General features: G+C 34.9%; 3 protein-coding genes across 7 annotated transcripts in view; 1 reads left to right on the plus strand and 2 right to left on the minus strand.

Annotated features, from left to right (window-relative positions):
* LOC106130319 (amyloid-beta-like protein) overlaps positions 1-14,794 on the minus strand; it is a 149,505-nt gene that overhangs the window by 94,508 nt on the left and 40,203 nt on the right. The window lies entirely within an intron of this gene.
* LOC132902553 (uncharacterized) lies at positions 3,566-7,101 on the minus strand. 2 transcript variants are annotated; one of them, XM_060948249.1, is made up of 3 exons: positions 6,684-7,101; positions 6,257-6,454; positions 3,566-5,140 (listed from the first exon to the last, which is right to left on the minus strand). In XM_060948249.1, the coding sequence occupies exons 2-3, from the start codon at positions 6,449-6,451 to the stop codon at positions 3,941-3,943; spliced, it is 1,395 nt and encodes a 464-aa protein (XP_060804232.1). In that variant the 5' UTR covers positions 6,452-6,454; positions 6,684-7,101; the 3' UTR covers positions 3,566-3,940. The 2 variants fall into 2 exon arrangements, with proteins under 2 accessions (XP_060804232.1, XP_060804231.1); XM_060948248.1 differs by having other exon boundaries at positions 6,257-7,101.
* LOC106142574 (uncharacterized) lies at positions 7,112-10,663 on the plus strand. Of its 2 annotated transcripts, XM_060948247.1 has the most exons (3): positions 7,112-7,566; positions 7,796-7,993; positions 9,110-10,663. In XM_060948247.1, the coding sequence occupies exons 2-3, from the start codon at positions 7,799-7,801 to the stop codon at positions 10,307-10,309; spliced, it is 1,395 nt and encodes a 464-aa protein (XP_060804230.1). In that variant the 5' UTR covers positions 7,112-7,566; positions 7,796-7,798; the 3' UTR covers positions 10,310-10,663. The 2 variants fall into 2 exon arrangements, with proteins under 2 accessions (XP_060804230.1, XP_013199835.2); XM_013344381.2 differs by having other exon boundaries at positions 7,112-7,993.

The following is a 14,794-nucleotide window of genomic DNA, read 5'->3' on the forward strand; positions in this document are numbered from 1 at the left end:
GCCGTAGAAAGAATAAAGAGTTTAAAGATAGTAATACATGAAGTTATGATGTCACTCTTTCCTTACCTACTTCCTTAAAATAGGTTTACCTACTTGTGACATATTTTAGTATTTATAAAGTCATGTATTTCCATTGCGCAAGGGGACGTAACTATATGTATAACACATTTAACCACTAACCGAATTTTCAGAAATACCAAAACGTAATTTGATGGTCAGAGTCTAAGTCCATATAAAAGAAATGCCAGTCAGTATGTCAGGGGCAACCTCGAAAGACTCTTAAGATAAGCCGCAGCCGGCAAGTGGCGCCTTAATGAGGCCGACACTTCTTACACTCACCACCGGGCAACTTGCGAACCGCGGGGAATTTTAAATGGCCGACTAGATGGAAAATTCTGGTAATTATGGATGTGCAGCTTGAGAACTTCGGGAGTAGCGTTGGGAAGGATATTGGTGAGGATTTACTTTGAAATTCGTTACTATCCAACTTTATATTACAAGATTATAAGTATACATACATACATACATAAAATCACGCCTCTTTCCCGGAGGGGTAGGCAGAGACTACCTCTTTCCACTTGCCACGATCTCTGCATACTTCTTTCGCTTCGTCCACATTCATAACTCTCTTCATACAAGCTCGGCGGTTTCGGGTACTTTTGACCTGACCCTTTACCAGGATTATTATAAGTATAGCTTGAACGAAAAGATTGATTAATGTAGATGAAGCATAAGAAGTATGCAGGGATTAAAAGCATAAAATTAAGAGAAGTATTACAATATTTTCTGATTTTTTATACATAAAATCGATATGAACATTGTGTTGAATACAAAGTACACCGAAATGACAAAACGACGTGGTAGGTACAAAGAATTCGAGGAGGAAACAATACGGCAAGAAATAATTGGGAACAATAAAGTTGTCGTAAGGACTTGAGAAATGAATACGAAAAGTTGTGTAACAAAGCTACCTTCCGAATACGTTTAAAAAGTTATCCCATTTCATAATGATTTATTTTTTTCACAATCGTTTCGTTCATACATCATTTTTGTGTCACACTTTTGGAAATGTTTGCTTTAAATGGGACTTTGATTATATTTTCAAGTTTGTTGTGACAACTTTTGATACGCACGTCTTATTCTATGTATGTTATCTCAGGGAACTTTATTTAACACTCACAATAAGAACACAAAAAAATACAAAGACTAGTACATATCAGAGTCCAATTACCTCTGACATTATTAAAAATGTTACACGAATGAATATTTCACGCGAATGCTTATAAATTAGACTTCTGTTAAATATAATAAACATAGCAAATATGTATATTAATCTTGACACTTTCATTTTGGATCTCAACCTGACTACCATTCAAACCAGGGACCTTACCGTTCAAAACACTGCACCACAGAGGCCAACAAGAAGAAGACAGATGACAACCAAACAAATCGATTGAAATAAACTAGACATGTTTAAAGTTAACAATCTTCAAACATTCTAAATATCACTTCCGCAAATCTGTGCCTGCGAAAAGTTAAAATAAATATTTGAATGAAGCATGCTCCAAGACAAATTTATCGCAAAACTTCGGCCATAAAGCCAGAGTAAACACAGTTTAAATCAGCGTGCAAAATGTAGCCAGTGACATTGTTCTGGAGGAGTATAGTGCCCGTACAAACCAAGTTCTCCGGACAATTCCTAGGTTGTATGCCCAGTTGCGGAGGAAAGTTAAATATCTTAGGTTCTCTTGTATAAGTTAACTCATGAGGAGATAGTAAAAGATCAGCCCATATAAAACTGCGAAGTGATTCAAAATTTTAATTATTTCCTGATAACATACCAAAATATTGCATTATTGCAATATTTTTTTTTGGGCAATAAAGATAATTTGTATTGTATTGTACTACAGCTTATCACTCTCACCTCCAAGTTGCACCTCAGCTTTTATGCTTCGAAGTTCGCGATCCACTTTGCGACATTTTTTTCAGTTTTGTAGATTATAATATAATGGCCCATGTTTTATCTTAAAATTCTTTTTAAAATTTATTCACTTCTTTAGAAAGTCTTAATTGGCTAAAAGTTTCGCAGATTTTCTGATTTATGGTCACACTACTCGAAGGAAGTTTGAGAGTAAGCAGTGCGACAGAGCGACAAATTGGACTCTCGCCGCAAGATTACCTCAGTGTGACACAGTACCTGTTACTGTTACCAAGTATACAATTGTACATTTAAATGCAAATGATCCAAAACAGATGTCTGAATGTGAAGCAATCCTCGTAACTAAAAGAGCAGAATCAGCGGCGTGCTTTAGGTTTCTTTTAAGGATTCAATTAATTTATAAGGAGAATAAGTTGGTTGAATTACTAGATAAATTATTTTTTCATAACTAGTTACCAAACCGCGAAAATGATTTTTCTTGTTAACTGGCTGCTTAGTTAGCTGGCTGGCAGTATAGTTAGCCAATTAGACGAAAGGTTGAAAATGGATTATCAATAAAGCTTAATTTATAATAGCATAATAAAAAGATACACAATAAAAGCCGCTTATGGCCATTATTTATTTGCCACATTATGGCCAATTTAAATTAAAGACTATGCACTTACGAGTAACTTATCACTTTAAATTAAGCACTGAAAGTCATTCCGACTACAACAGACCCAAAATAAACTGCTGAACTAAACAATTCTAACCTGGCCGTTATTCTAGTGAACATTCACCAAACTGAAGTCCTAAAAGCGGAACGATCTGATTAGGTTAGTAGCAAACTTCCTGAGACGTCTACGTAGGTCATTGAAAAGGTCGAGGTCTCTAAAGTTTTAATGAGAAGAGTCGGAGACGTCATTGAGGGGGGGTCAGATAAGAAGGGGGGCGGTAATCCTTGCCTAATTGATTCGGAATGCGGACTCAGGAAGGTCAAGCATCGCTTTAAGACAGTCATCGTGAAGTCAATTATTTAAAGGTTGGAATTAGATTTGGTCAACTAAGTTAGGCGTAAGTTAGGTTGAACGGCCTCTGTGGCTCAGCGGTAGTACGCTTGTCTGTGACACCGGAGGTCCCGGGTTCGAATCCCGGTCAGGGCATGATGAGAAAAGAACTTTTTCTGATTGGCCTGGGTCTTGGATGTTTATCTATATAAGTATTTATTATAAAATATAGTATCGTTGAGTTAGTATCTCGTAACACAAGTTTCGAACTTATTTCGAGGCTAACTCAATCAGTGTAATTTGTCCCGTATATATTTATTTATATTTATTTATTTATTTATAACCTGATCTCTATCAGAATTCCGTGATATTCTTTTTTGTAAAAATCTAGTCCGCATTTTGCTTTATCATCTGGTGTGGTAATATTTCATCTTAACCGGTGTCGATTCAGAATTCAGAAGACAGAAGTCGGAAGATCCAAAGATCCACTACCTAACACTTAGTTGATTTGATAGAGCAATTGACGTCTGACCTCCACAACAGAAAGATTTAGATAAAAGCAAAAGTTTTGTTATTTCATTCAAGACGTCTCAAATATGTGATTTATTCCAGTCTGATACTACTAAGTTTTGATCGATTTATTCCAGTCGGATACCACTATTTGTGATCCTCCTACCGTGAGTATTATTAACAATTTCTCGTCTGATCCCACTTGCAGTTTGTACGTCCCAACGGATCCTACTACATTCTTGCAAAGTTAAAAAAGGGGTATGTACAGTCAGGAAAAAAGTCATTCGTTAAAAATCAACATTCATTTATTTACAACAATTATCACAGATATCATAGAAAAATAAATCATCACAGAAAACACTTTACATTTAAATTAAAACTATCAAATATTAATTACAACGACTAGCTTCAAATCAACTTGTTATCTTAACTAAAAATATAGATAAGTCATTCATATAATCTGTATATAAAAATTTACAAAATAAGGAAATAAAATAAAAAGAAATCATAATCTTAACTTTTCCAGGCAGTGACCAACTGTGATTTTACCTGACAAAAGTTCATTAGTTACGTGTTTAAACCAGTTGTCGTTAGCAATCACTTTGGTTAGTCTTCGCTTCGGGTTCGGCAGCTCAAAATTATGCTTTTTAATGTTAACCTTTTGAAGACTGGCATCATCTTTTAAAACTTTTAAGAGTTGAAATAAATTGGGTTTCTTTGGCAGAGTACTGTTTAGTTTTTTATGCCAAGATTCTACAGCATTGGTTGTGCGGTGACGTTGATTATGAACACACCAAATGTTGACAAAATTTTCGTCTTCCAGCCATTGTGTCACCATATAATCGTTGAATTGTTGAATTTCATTAGATTCAGGACTGTCTTCCATTAAATAGCACCACCCGTCTGAGATGAATTCTCGAGGTAGCAGCGGCAGGAGAGCTGAGAGCGCTACATGTTTTCGGAGTCTCTTTTCTTTAGTTAAATTTAGCGCTTTAGCCTTCTTCCACACGTTGTGTGAAAAATGAAAGTAACATCCTTTTACTTCGACTGAAGGGAAAACTTTTGATATGGCATTCATAGCCGCTTGTTCATAATCTGTCACATATATCAACGGTTCCCAATCTGGAATATGTTCCTTTAATACTTGAAAAAGTGTTGTGTAAATTTCTTCAGTTTTTCTATTCAGCAACACGTACATTAAAGGCACTATTCTTGTGTGCTCTTCATTGCTTCCGAGATCGCCGTGTATAGAATAAAGTTGTACAAATGGTTTTGGGCAGCACTCAAAAGTTCCGTCACTAAAATAAATCTTGATATGTTTAATTTGTTCCAGGACTTCGCTATCAGCAAAAACTATAATTCGAGTTTCGGAAGATTCATTATAGTAGTCGGCAAGAACAAATTCCTTGAACTGCAAAGGAACTATAACTTCTTCAGGCAAATTGCATTGTATTTTTGTCACTCCGGCTTTCTTATTTCTGGCATTATATAAAGAAGATTTAATGTTTCCGAATGACGGAAGCTTTTTTAAGAGATCCAAGCCTGCATTTTCGAATTCTGACATAAAGTTGTTGTAAATATTGGGTATTGGTGAAAAATTCGAAGATAGAACCTTTTCTCGGCATTCATGTAATTTTTGATCTACTACATTTTTTATTTCGTCCGGCTTACATTGGTGACTTTTTTCTTTTATAATGTTGTTTTCCTGATGAAAAAAAAAACTTCAAGTTAGATTACACACTTTAATGAATAATAATAATACTGTTAGACTAATCCACACAGCGCCATCTAGCCCCAAGCTAAGCAACTAAATGCTTATGTTATGCGTGCTAGATTAACGGATATTCCTACTATTTATAATAGTTTTTTTTGTTGTATATATGTCGCAGTCATCTGGTTGAATCTACTATTTGATTGAATGACTAGCTCCTATATTGAATGACGATATTCAATTGAATGACTAAAGGACAATTCGTCAAGTCGTGTAACGTTTAACGTCTTGACTGAACGTCATTTAGCGAAGTCGTTGAATGGGATATAGCCCATTTTGTAATGTTTGGTTAGGATGACCATGAGTTCGCAACTTAAAAGTTAACCTTACTTTAAATAAAAATAAGTTAATTATAAAATATCTCGTTAAATAGAATCTGTACGACTTTGTAATATTTGATTAGGGTGAACATAAGTTCGCTAATTTCGTAAAATTAAAAAGGTAACCTTACTTTACATAACAAAAATGAGGACATGATATGTTGCAGGATAATATGGCACACCTTATTTATGATATCACAAATAAGGCACTTTAACGCTAATTTAATCGAAAAGAATTTCAATACAGTGCTTTCTGTGCAAGCTGTTTGACGCCACATTTGTTTTGGTGACTACTAGCGCTGCAGTGGGAAAAAAATGAACTAAATTTGAATCACCTGACTGATTTTACGTCCGCCCTGTTCAAAGAGCTATGTTACAATCAGCTAACTAGTTGGACGTTGAGTGACGCTTGTTCTATCAACGTTTAGCCTAGTGATTCAATTGAATATCGTCATTCAATAAAGGAGCTAGTCATTTAATCAAAAAGCAGATTCAACCAGATGACTGCGACATATACACATTATACATAGTAACACCCAGACCCATCACAGATAGTAAAATTCATCATTTCATTTTCTGCCCGGCCGGGGATCGAACCCGGGACCCGTGCATAGCAAACCCGCCATGGTGACCACTACGCTACTCAGGTCGTCAAAATGAATCAATGAATGAGCCAAAAAATTAAAGCAAGTCAGTTCGTTATTTTATGTGGATATAAAGTAGCTCATACCTTTATATTTATATATGCCGGGCACTTTTTGCGCCAATTCACGCATCTCCACGTAATACATCCACTTTTGAATGTTATTTTCTTAGTATATTGGTAACCAGCCCGCAACAAAACTGCACCACCGTTCCTCTGTATAATTGTGAACTCACCACCAGAGTTATTAGAGGTAGAGGGCTTGCTATTACCTTCTGACATTTCCTAAAACGAATAACATTTTCATTATTATACATCAATTAAAAACATAAAGTTCTAGGATAATGATGATAATAAAATTGATGTGTTGAAATAAACGTTAATCTTTTCTATAAACGAAATATAACTATTCTCTGCCATGCCTTAACTGTTCTATAACAATAAAACTTTGTAAATGAAAATAGAATTTAATAAATCTATAGCAATCGTTTAATATTACAAGATGCGTACTTACTGTCTAGTAATTCACTTCAACACGTCACGTACAATGAGATGCACATAATTTCACATTGGAAAGCAAAATGACGACTGGCAATTAGAATAAAGATAACCCCTTTCTCAAGGTCAACTAGCTCTAAGTATGAAACAATTCCTGGAAATATTAGTTATACTTGTCTCTGATTGGATGGACAAGCGCGCCTACTACGTTCGCAGGTAAAAAAGCTGCATGTATGGCTATTATTACTTTTTTTAAATTAGTATCATTATGATAGTAGAAATTATGTTACTGGCTGTACTAAAAATATGTTTAAACCACTAGTAGGATCAGAATGGAATATATAATAAATTAAAAAAAGTTGATCCCACTGGTATATTATGCAAGTGGTATCCGACGGGAATAAAAAAATAAATAAAATAATCGTGATCCCACTGGGATCAAAAGATTTATTCCAGTCTGATACTACTAAGTTTTGATCCCAGTGGGATCACGATTATTTTATTTATTTTTTTATTCCCGTCGGATACCACTTGCATAATATACCAGTGGGATCAACTTTTTTTAATTTATTATATATTCCATTCTGATCCTACTAGTGGTTTAAACATATTTTTAGTACAGCCAGTAACATAATTTCTACTATCATAATGATACTAATTTAAAAAAAGTAATAATAGCCATACATGCAGCTTTTTTACCTGCGAACGTAGTAGGCGCGCTTGTCCATCCAATCAGAGACAAGTATAACTAATATTTCCAGGAATTGTTTCATACTTAGAGCTAGTTGACCTTGAGAAAGGGGTTATCTTTATTCTAATTGCCAGTCGTCATTTTGCTTTCCAATGTGAAATTATGTGCATCTCATTGTACGTGACGTGTTGAAGTGAATTACTAGACAGTAAGTACGCATCTTGTAATATTAAACGATTGCTATAGATTTATTAAATTCTATTTTCATTTACAAAGTTTTATTGTTATAGAACAGTTAAGGCATGGCAGAGAATAGTTATATTTCGTTTATAGAAAAGATTAACGTTTATTTCAACACATCAATTTTATTATCATCATTATCCTAGAACTTTATGTTTTTAATTGATGTATAATAATGAAAATGTTATTCGTTTTAGGAAATGTCAGAAGGTAATAGCAAGCCCTCTACCTCTAATAACTCTGGTGGTGAGTTCACAATTATACAGAGGAACGGTGGTGCAGTTTTGTTGCGGGCTGGTTACCAATATACTAAGAAAATAACATTCAAAAGTGGATGTATTACGTGGAGATGCGTGAATTGGCGCAAAAAGTGCCCGGCATATATAAATATAAAGGTATGAGCTACTTTATATCCACATAAAATAACGAACTGACTTGCTTTAATTTTTTGGCTCATTCATTGATTCATTTTGACGACCTGAGTAGCGTAGTGGTCACCATGGCGGGTTTGCTATGCACGGGTCCCGGGTTCGATCCCCGGCCGGGCAGAAAATGAAATGATGAATTTTACTATCTGTGATGGGTCTGGGTGTTACTATGTATAATGTGTATATGTCGCAGTCATCTGGTTGAATCTGCTTTTTGATTAAATGACTAGCTCCTTTATTGAATGACGATATTCAATTGAATCACTAGGCTAAACGTTGATAGAACAAGCGTCACTCAACGTCCAACTAGTTAGCTGATTGTAACATAGCTCTTTGAACAGGGCGGACGTAAAATCAGTCAGGTGATTCAAATTTAGTTCATTTTTTTCCCACTGCAGCGCTAGTAGTCACCAAAACAAATGTGGCGTCAAACAGCTTGCACAGAAAGCACTGTATTGAAATTCTTTTCGATTAAATTAGCGTTAAAGTGCCTTATTTGTGATATCATAAATAAGGTGTGCCATATTATCCTGCAACATATCATGTCCTCATTTTTGTTATGTAAAGTAAGGTTACCTTTTTAATTTTACGAAATTAGCGAACTTATGTTCACCCTAATCAAATATTACAAAGTCGTACAGATTCTATTTAACGAGATATTTTATAATTAACTTATTTTTATTTAAAGTAAGGTTAACTTTTAAGTTGCGAACTCATGGTCATCCTAACCAAACATTACAAAATGGGCTATATCCCATTCAACGACTTCGCTAAATGACGTTCAGTCAAGACGTTAAACGTTACACGACTTGACGAATTGTCCTTTAGTCATTCAATTGAATATCGTCATTCAATATAGGAGCTAGTCATTCAATCAAATAGTAGATTCAACCAGATGACTGCGACATATATACAACAAAAAAAACTATTATAAATAGTAGGAATATCCGTTAATCTAGCACGCATAACATAAGCATTTAGTTGCTTAGCTTGGGGCTAGATGGCGCTGTGTGGATTAGTCTAACAGTATTATTATTATTCATTAAAGTGTGTAATCTAACTTGAAGTTTTTTTTTTCATCAGGAAAACAACATTATAAAAGAAAAAAGTCACCAATGTAAGCCGGACGAAATAAAAAATGTAGTAGATCAAAAATTACATGAATGCCGAGAAAAGGTTCTATCTTCGAATTTTTCACCAATACCCAATATTTACAACAACTTTATGTCAGAATTCGAAAATGCAGGCTTGGATCTCTTAAAAAAGCTTCCGTCATTCGGAAACATTAAATCTTCTTTATATAATGCCAGAAATAAGAAAGCCGGAGTGACAAAAATACAATGCAATTTGCCTGAAGAAGTTATAGTTCCTTTGCAGTTCAAGGAATTTGTTCTTGCCGACTACTATAATGAATCTTCCGAAACTCGAATTATAGTTTTTGCTGATAGCGAAGTCCTGGAACAAATTAAACATATCAAGATTTATTTTAGTGACGGAACTTTTGAGTGCTGCCCAAAACCATTTGTACAACTTTATTCTATACACGGCGATCTCGGAAGCAATGAAGAGCACACAAGAATAGTGCCTTTAATGTACGTGTTGCTGAATAGAAAAACTGAAGAAATTTACACAACACTTTTTCAAGTATTAAAGGAACATATTCCAGATTGGGAACCGTTGATATATGTGACAGATTATGAACAAGCGGCTATGAATGCCATATCAAAAGTTTTCCCTTCAGTCGAAGTAAAAGGATGTTACTTTCATTTTTCACACAACGTGTGGAAGAAGGCTAAAGCGCTAAATTTAACTAAAGAAAAGAGACTCCGAAAACATGTAGCGCTCTCAGCTCTCCTGCCGCTGCTACCTCGAGAATTCATCTCAGACGGGTGGTGCTATTTAATGGAAGACAGTCCTGAATCTAATGAAATTCAACAATTCAACGATTATATGGTGACACAATGGCTGGAAGACGAAAATTTTGTCAACATTTGGTGTGTTCATAATCAACGTCACCGCACAACCAATGCTGTAGAATCTTGGCATAAAAAACTAAACAGTACTCTGCCAAAGAAACCCAATTTATTTCAACTCTTAAAAGTTTTAAAAGATGATGCCAGTCTTCAAAAGGTTAACATTAAAAAGCATAATTTTGAGCTGCCGAACCCGAAGCGAAGACTAACCAAAGTGATTGCTAACGACAACTGGTTTAAACACGTAACTAATGAACTTTTGTCAGGTAAAATCACAGTTGGTCACTGCCTGGAAAAGTTAAGATTATGATTTCTTTTTATTTTATTTCCTTATTTTGTAAATTTTTATATACAGATTATATGAATGACTTATCTATATTTTTAGTTAAGATAACAAGTTGATTTGAAGCTAGTCGTTGTAATTAATATTTGATAGTTTTAATTTAAATGTAAAGTGTTTTCTGTGATGATTTATTTTTCTATGATATCTGTGATAATTGTTGTAAATAAATGAATGTTGATTTTTAACGAATGACTTTTTTCCTGACTGTACATACCCCTTTTTTAACTTTGCAAGAATGTAGTAGGATCCGTTGGGACGTACAAACTGCAAGTGGGATCAGACGAGAAATTGTTAATAATACTCACGGTAGGAGGATCACAAATAGTGGTATCCGACTGGAATAAATCAAATATGTTATATTCTTGTGCTCGAAGCATATCAGTTTTCTGTGTGTTAGCAAAACTGCCAATGCCTCTAAATGTGTCAAAAAAATCATTCAGCCGCACCTAACCGATCTTTTGTGAAGCGTCAAAGATACAAAACATAAATGGGGCCCATTTACCTTTGATAATCTCAGTCGGAGCCCTCTTCAAAAGTCACTGAGTCATTTAAAGAAAAGCGCTCGAGCCTAGTCAGCGCTTTGCAAAATCCGCTGAATGGAAAATGAGAAACACCAAGACGTTAGAGTTTAGAAGCGGAAACCTTTTGTTTATGGATGATATTAAAAAGTTTTTAAGCTATTTTTTGGGGCAATTATATACCATCACTACTTTATTCTGGCAGTTCCCGCGAAAAACAATAATTGTCGTTTATTCCCCATTCTCGTGGGAATTTCGTGATGTTCATCTCAGTAATTCACTTACACTTACCCAAGGAACCTTATATCCTTTGCGGAACAAACAGAGCCAATTGTCTTGAAAAGTATAGAAGGCCGCCTGTATGGCTATATGATGGAATTGAGATTCAAATAATGTTAGGTTGCTAGCCCATCGCCTACAAGAGGAATACAAATTGATAAGCCTATCCCTAGTGGACTTTTACGAAATCCATGGGAAGATATAGAGTAGTTCTATTTCTAAAATGCCGGAAACCACACGGCACTAACCGCCAAATTTCAGCTTGTTACAAAATACCACCGAGCATTCAAAATTATTCAAATTCCACACTCAAAATGCAGAACAACTAAAATGTAAATTCCAAATAGAAGTCATAAATAAACCAATAGAATTTCACTTCTATCTGCCCAGTGCGCTATGCAAGCGATGTGGTCTCCTCAGACTGCAGAACAAATCGTCCGGGGCATACAAAGTTGTTTCATCGACACTACACAAGCGCTAACTCCATTGAACCAGAAATGTGGAGCCAGTGTGATTTGTTTTTAAAAGTTCCTCGCAAAGCTTACAAAGCCTTACAGATTTAATATTTTAAGAGATTCAGTATTATCTTATATTATAGTTCTGGTCATAGTTCTGGTATATAATATTATAGTTCTGGTTGCTTTACTAGAGCCTAGTATAATTTCGGACCCACTTCAGGTCTTTGGTGAGGACCAACATATCTATTACAAAAATTACAATGAGATTTTACTAACAGATAAGTTTTGATCCCTTTGTTATCCCGTAGTTGCCTGATCAACCAGTACTGTTCAAATTCAGTCTTCAAGTATTAAATTTGTAAGTATAAAAACTAAATTCGAAAATAAATGTCTAATCATATTACATTATACGTACATTGTAAAGAAATCAGATACAAATCATTAATCAAAAAAGGATATATATTAAATAAATAAAAAAAGCAGTGCCCAGGAACACATGCTGCATTACCACGCTAGATAGCTATGGCCAATAAAGTCATATTTAAAAATAAAAAAAATACCCACTGATCAAATGCATCTCGCATTTACACGGATAAATTCGGACAAAGCAAGTCTGGTATTCCTAAATAATTGTGAGCTGCAAAGTCCGGTGCATTCACCCAGTGCATTGCTAACGTGTGAACATGTAGTTACTGCTAATGGTTCCCCTACGCTTATTTTGGAACCTTTTGGACATGCCTCCAATTCCGTTACGTGCTTCGCCTACAGGCTAAAATGACGTCTCTTTCCCTAAAGGATAGGCAGAGACTAAATTTTTATACTTACAACGATCCTTGCATACTACTTTTGCTTCATCCACATAACCTAACTCTCTTTAAGCAACTTTTTTTCTCTTACTTATATTATAAATGCGAAAGTAAGTTTGTTATGTCTTTACAATTAAAACAAAAAACCGAGTTTCATAAAATTTTGTAAACATAAAGTGCAGTGCGGAAAATGTACTTTTCATGCGGGAGGAGAGCCGCTTGCCTAAATCTAGTTTTACAATAGAGAACCTTATATTATTTAATGGCTAATGTAAGTTTTAGCCATCAAATAATAAAAAGGTTCTATATTACCAAGAACATGCCGTATGTTCGAACAAAGCGAGGCTGGTATTCCTAAATAATCGTGATTTACAAAGTCCAGTGCCGCACTTTGTCCGTTGCATTCACCCTGTACATTGCTAACGCGCGAACATGCAGCTCCTGCTAACGGTTACGTTTGTTTTTGAATCATTCCGAACATGCCTCCAATTCCCTCGTCGCCATTTTTGTTTCGCTATGCTTTAGCAAGCTTTATGGCCAAATTATCCAAAGAGAATCCTCATTTGCGGTGTTTAATGTACGCATTCTGTACAGCTGTTGAGTATAATTATTCTTATAAAACTGTTTGTGTAAAATCTGAAATGCACTTAGCATTCGCTGCCCGCAATACTCTTTTATTTCTGCTCTTCTTAATGTAGGATACTTTTCTGAGAGTTCAAAAAACTTACATAAAAATATTAAAGCATTATGTGTGTGGATATTACTCGTATAGTCAAATGTACGACTACCAAACTTTAATAACGATTTCATGAACATATCAAACGTTTTATCTGCATATTATCCATATAATGATAGCGTCGTTGGTCGAAACGGTAAGGTTAAAATGCATTATGCGCAGAAAGGCACAGGTTCGAATCCCACCTCCCGCCATGTACCAATGACTATTTTCAAAAGTCATGTATATTAGTTTGAGTACTCCATAACCCCGGGCGCCTCTCCAGTGAGGTGAGGATGCACCTGAGACTTAAAACCAGGTGGAAGAAGAAGATTTATATTAAAAAAAATCCCTGATTCTCCAGAAACTTCAAATAATACTCTAAGTTAAAGTAATATCACACTCTTCACTCTCTGAAATAATCAAAATGATTTAGCAACAAGAAACTGCGCTCTGCAGAAATCCGACATCATTCATTACCCGTAGATATCGTGTTATATTAAATGCCTTTCATTTAGCTGAGGCAATGTATAGCAAGCCTTGAGATGTCTTCGCAAAACCATGGCTTAGTTTAAGAGCCAATCAATATTCTGCTCGCATTGTTTCCTCTTATCCGACAAGATAGCGATACCCTGCCCACTCAGTGTTATTGTTTCTTCAGGATTATTTGAACACCCGTACAATAGTATAGGTGGCATATGGAAACCAGGATAATAACTCAAACGGTCAGATATAACTATCGTATTATTAATTTTATCCATAAGCAAATCATTGATATGTAAATGGTTAATCTTTTATGTACAGAATGTGGTTTTATCTGCAGGATATCATATTTTAATTAAATTTCCCGTTATGTGCCCACAATTAGTTAAGATTAAGATAAGAATGAGTTATGAATATGGAGAGTCGTTCAGAAAGTTACCTGCAACTAAGATTTATTTGTAAATATGTTGCAAAGTCCATATATTTAAATCATTACAAGTACATAACATTTACATATATGTACGTACATCCTTATCCTCCTCAAAAATTAAGAACTAAGAAGAAAGTGCCGTGTGGTTCCCGGCCCCAATACAAAAAAAGAATAGGATCACTCCATCTCTTTCCCATGGATGTCGTAAAAGGCGACTAAGGGATAGGCTTACAAACTTGGGTTTCTTTTTTAAGCGATGGGTAAGCAATCTCAATTCTATCATTAAGCCAAATAGCTGAACGTGGCCATTCAGTCTTTTCAAGACTGTTAGCTCTGTTTACCCCGCAAGGAATATATGTAGATGTGATTATATTTATGTATGCAAGTATTTATAGAGAAAATAAATTCTTTTAACCTTAATCAATGACGAAATTATATAATAAATACTTGCGAAAATCGCAGAACTTGAGCTTCACTAATTTGAAAATCCTCGCACTCAATAAAAAGTTAGGTCCGTGTTAACACCCGCATTTAAAATAAATCTAGAAATCAGCTCAATGGTTTAATTGAAACACATTAAAGTTAACATTCAGAATATGCAAATGACAAACTCGTTCAGTGAAAATATATTCACTTCTATTCAATATTAGTTCTGTGAAAATTACTCTGATTCCCGCGACATGCGAAGGAAAGGATTTTTTTAATAACTAGTAGTTTATGGGTTTCAATCAAATGTGTTAATTAACTTATAAGTGGTCTTATA

This window comes from Amyelois transitella, chromosome 15, assembly GCF_032362555.1.
Source record: "Amyelois transitella isolate CPQ chromosome 15, ilAmyTran1.1, whole genome shotgun sequence".
Classification (NCBI taxonomy): Eukaryota; Metazoa; Arthropoda; class Insecta; order Lepidoptera; family Pyralidae; genus Amyelois; species Amyelois transitella.

Coding starts and splice junctions, on each gene's coding strand:
- LOC132902553 (XM_060948249.1), bottom strand. CDS start 6,451: ATGTCAGAAGGTAATAGCAAGCCCTCTACCTCTAATAACTCTGGTGGT. Junction 5,141..6,256: donor CGGCATATATAAATATAAAG/GTATGAGCTACT, acceptor TTTTTTCATCAG/GAAAACAACATTATAAAAGA.
- LOC106142574 (XM_013344381.2), top strand. CDS start 7,799: ATGTCAGAAGGTAATAGCAAGCCCTCTACCTCTAATAACTCTGGTGGT. Junction 7,994..9,109: donor CGGCATATATAAATATAAAG/GTATGAGCTACT, acceptor TTTTTTCATCAG/GAAAACAACATTATAAAAGA.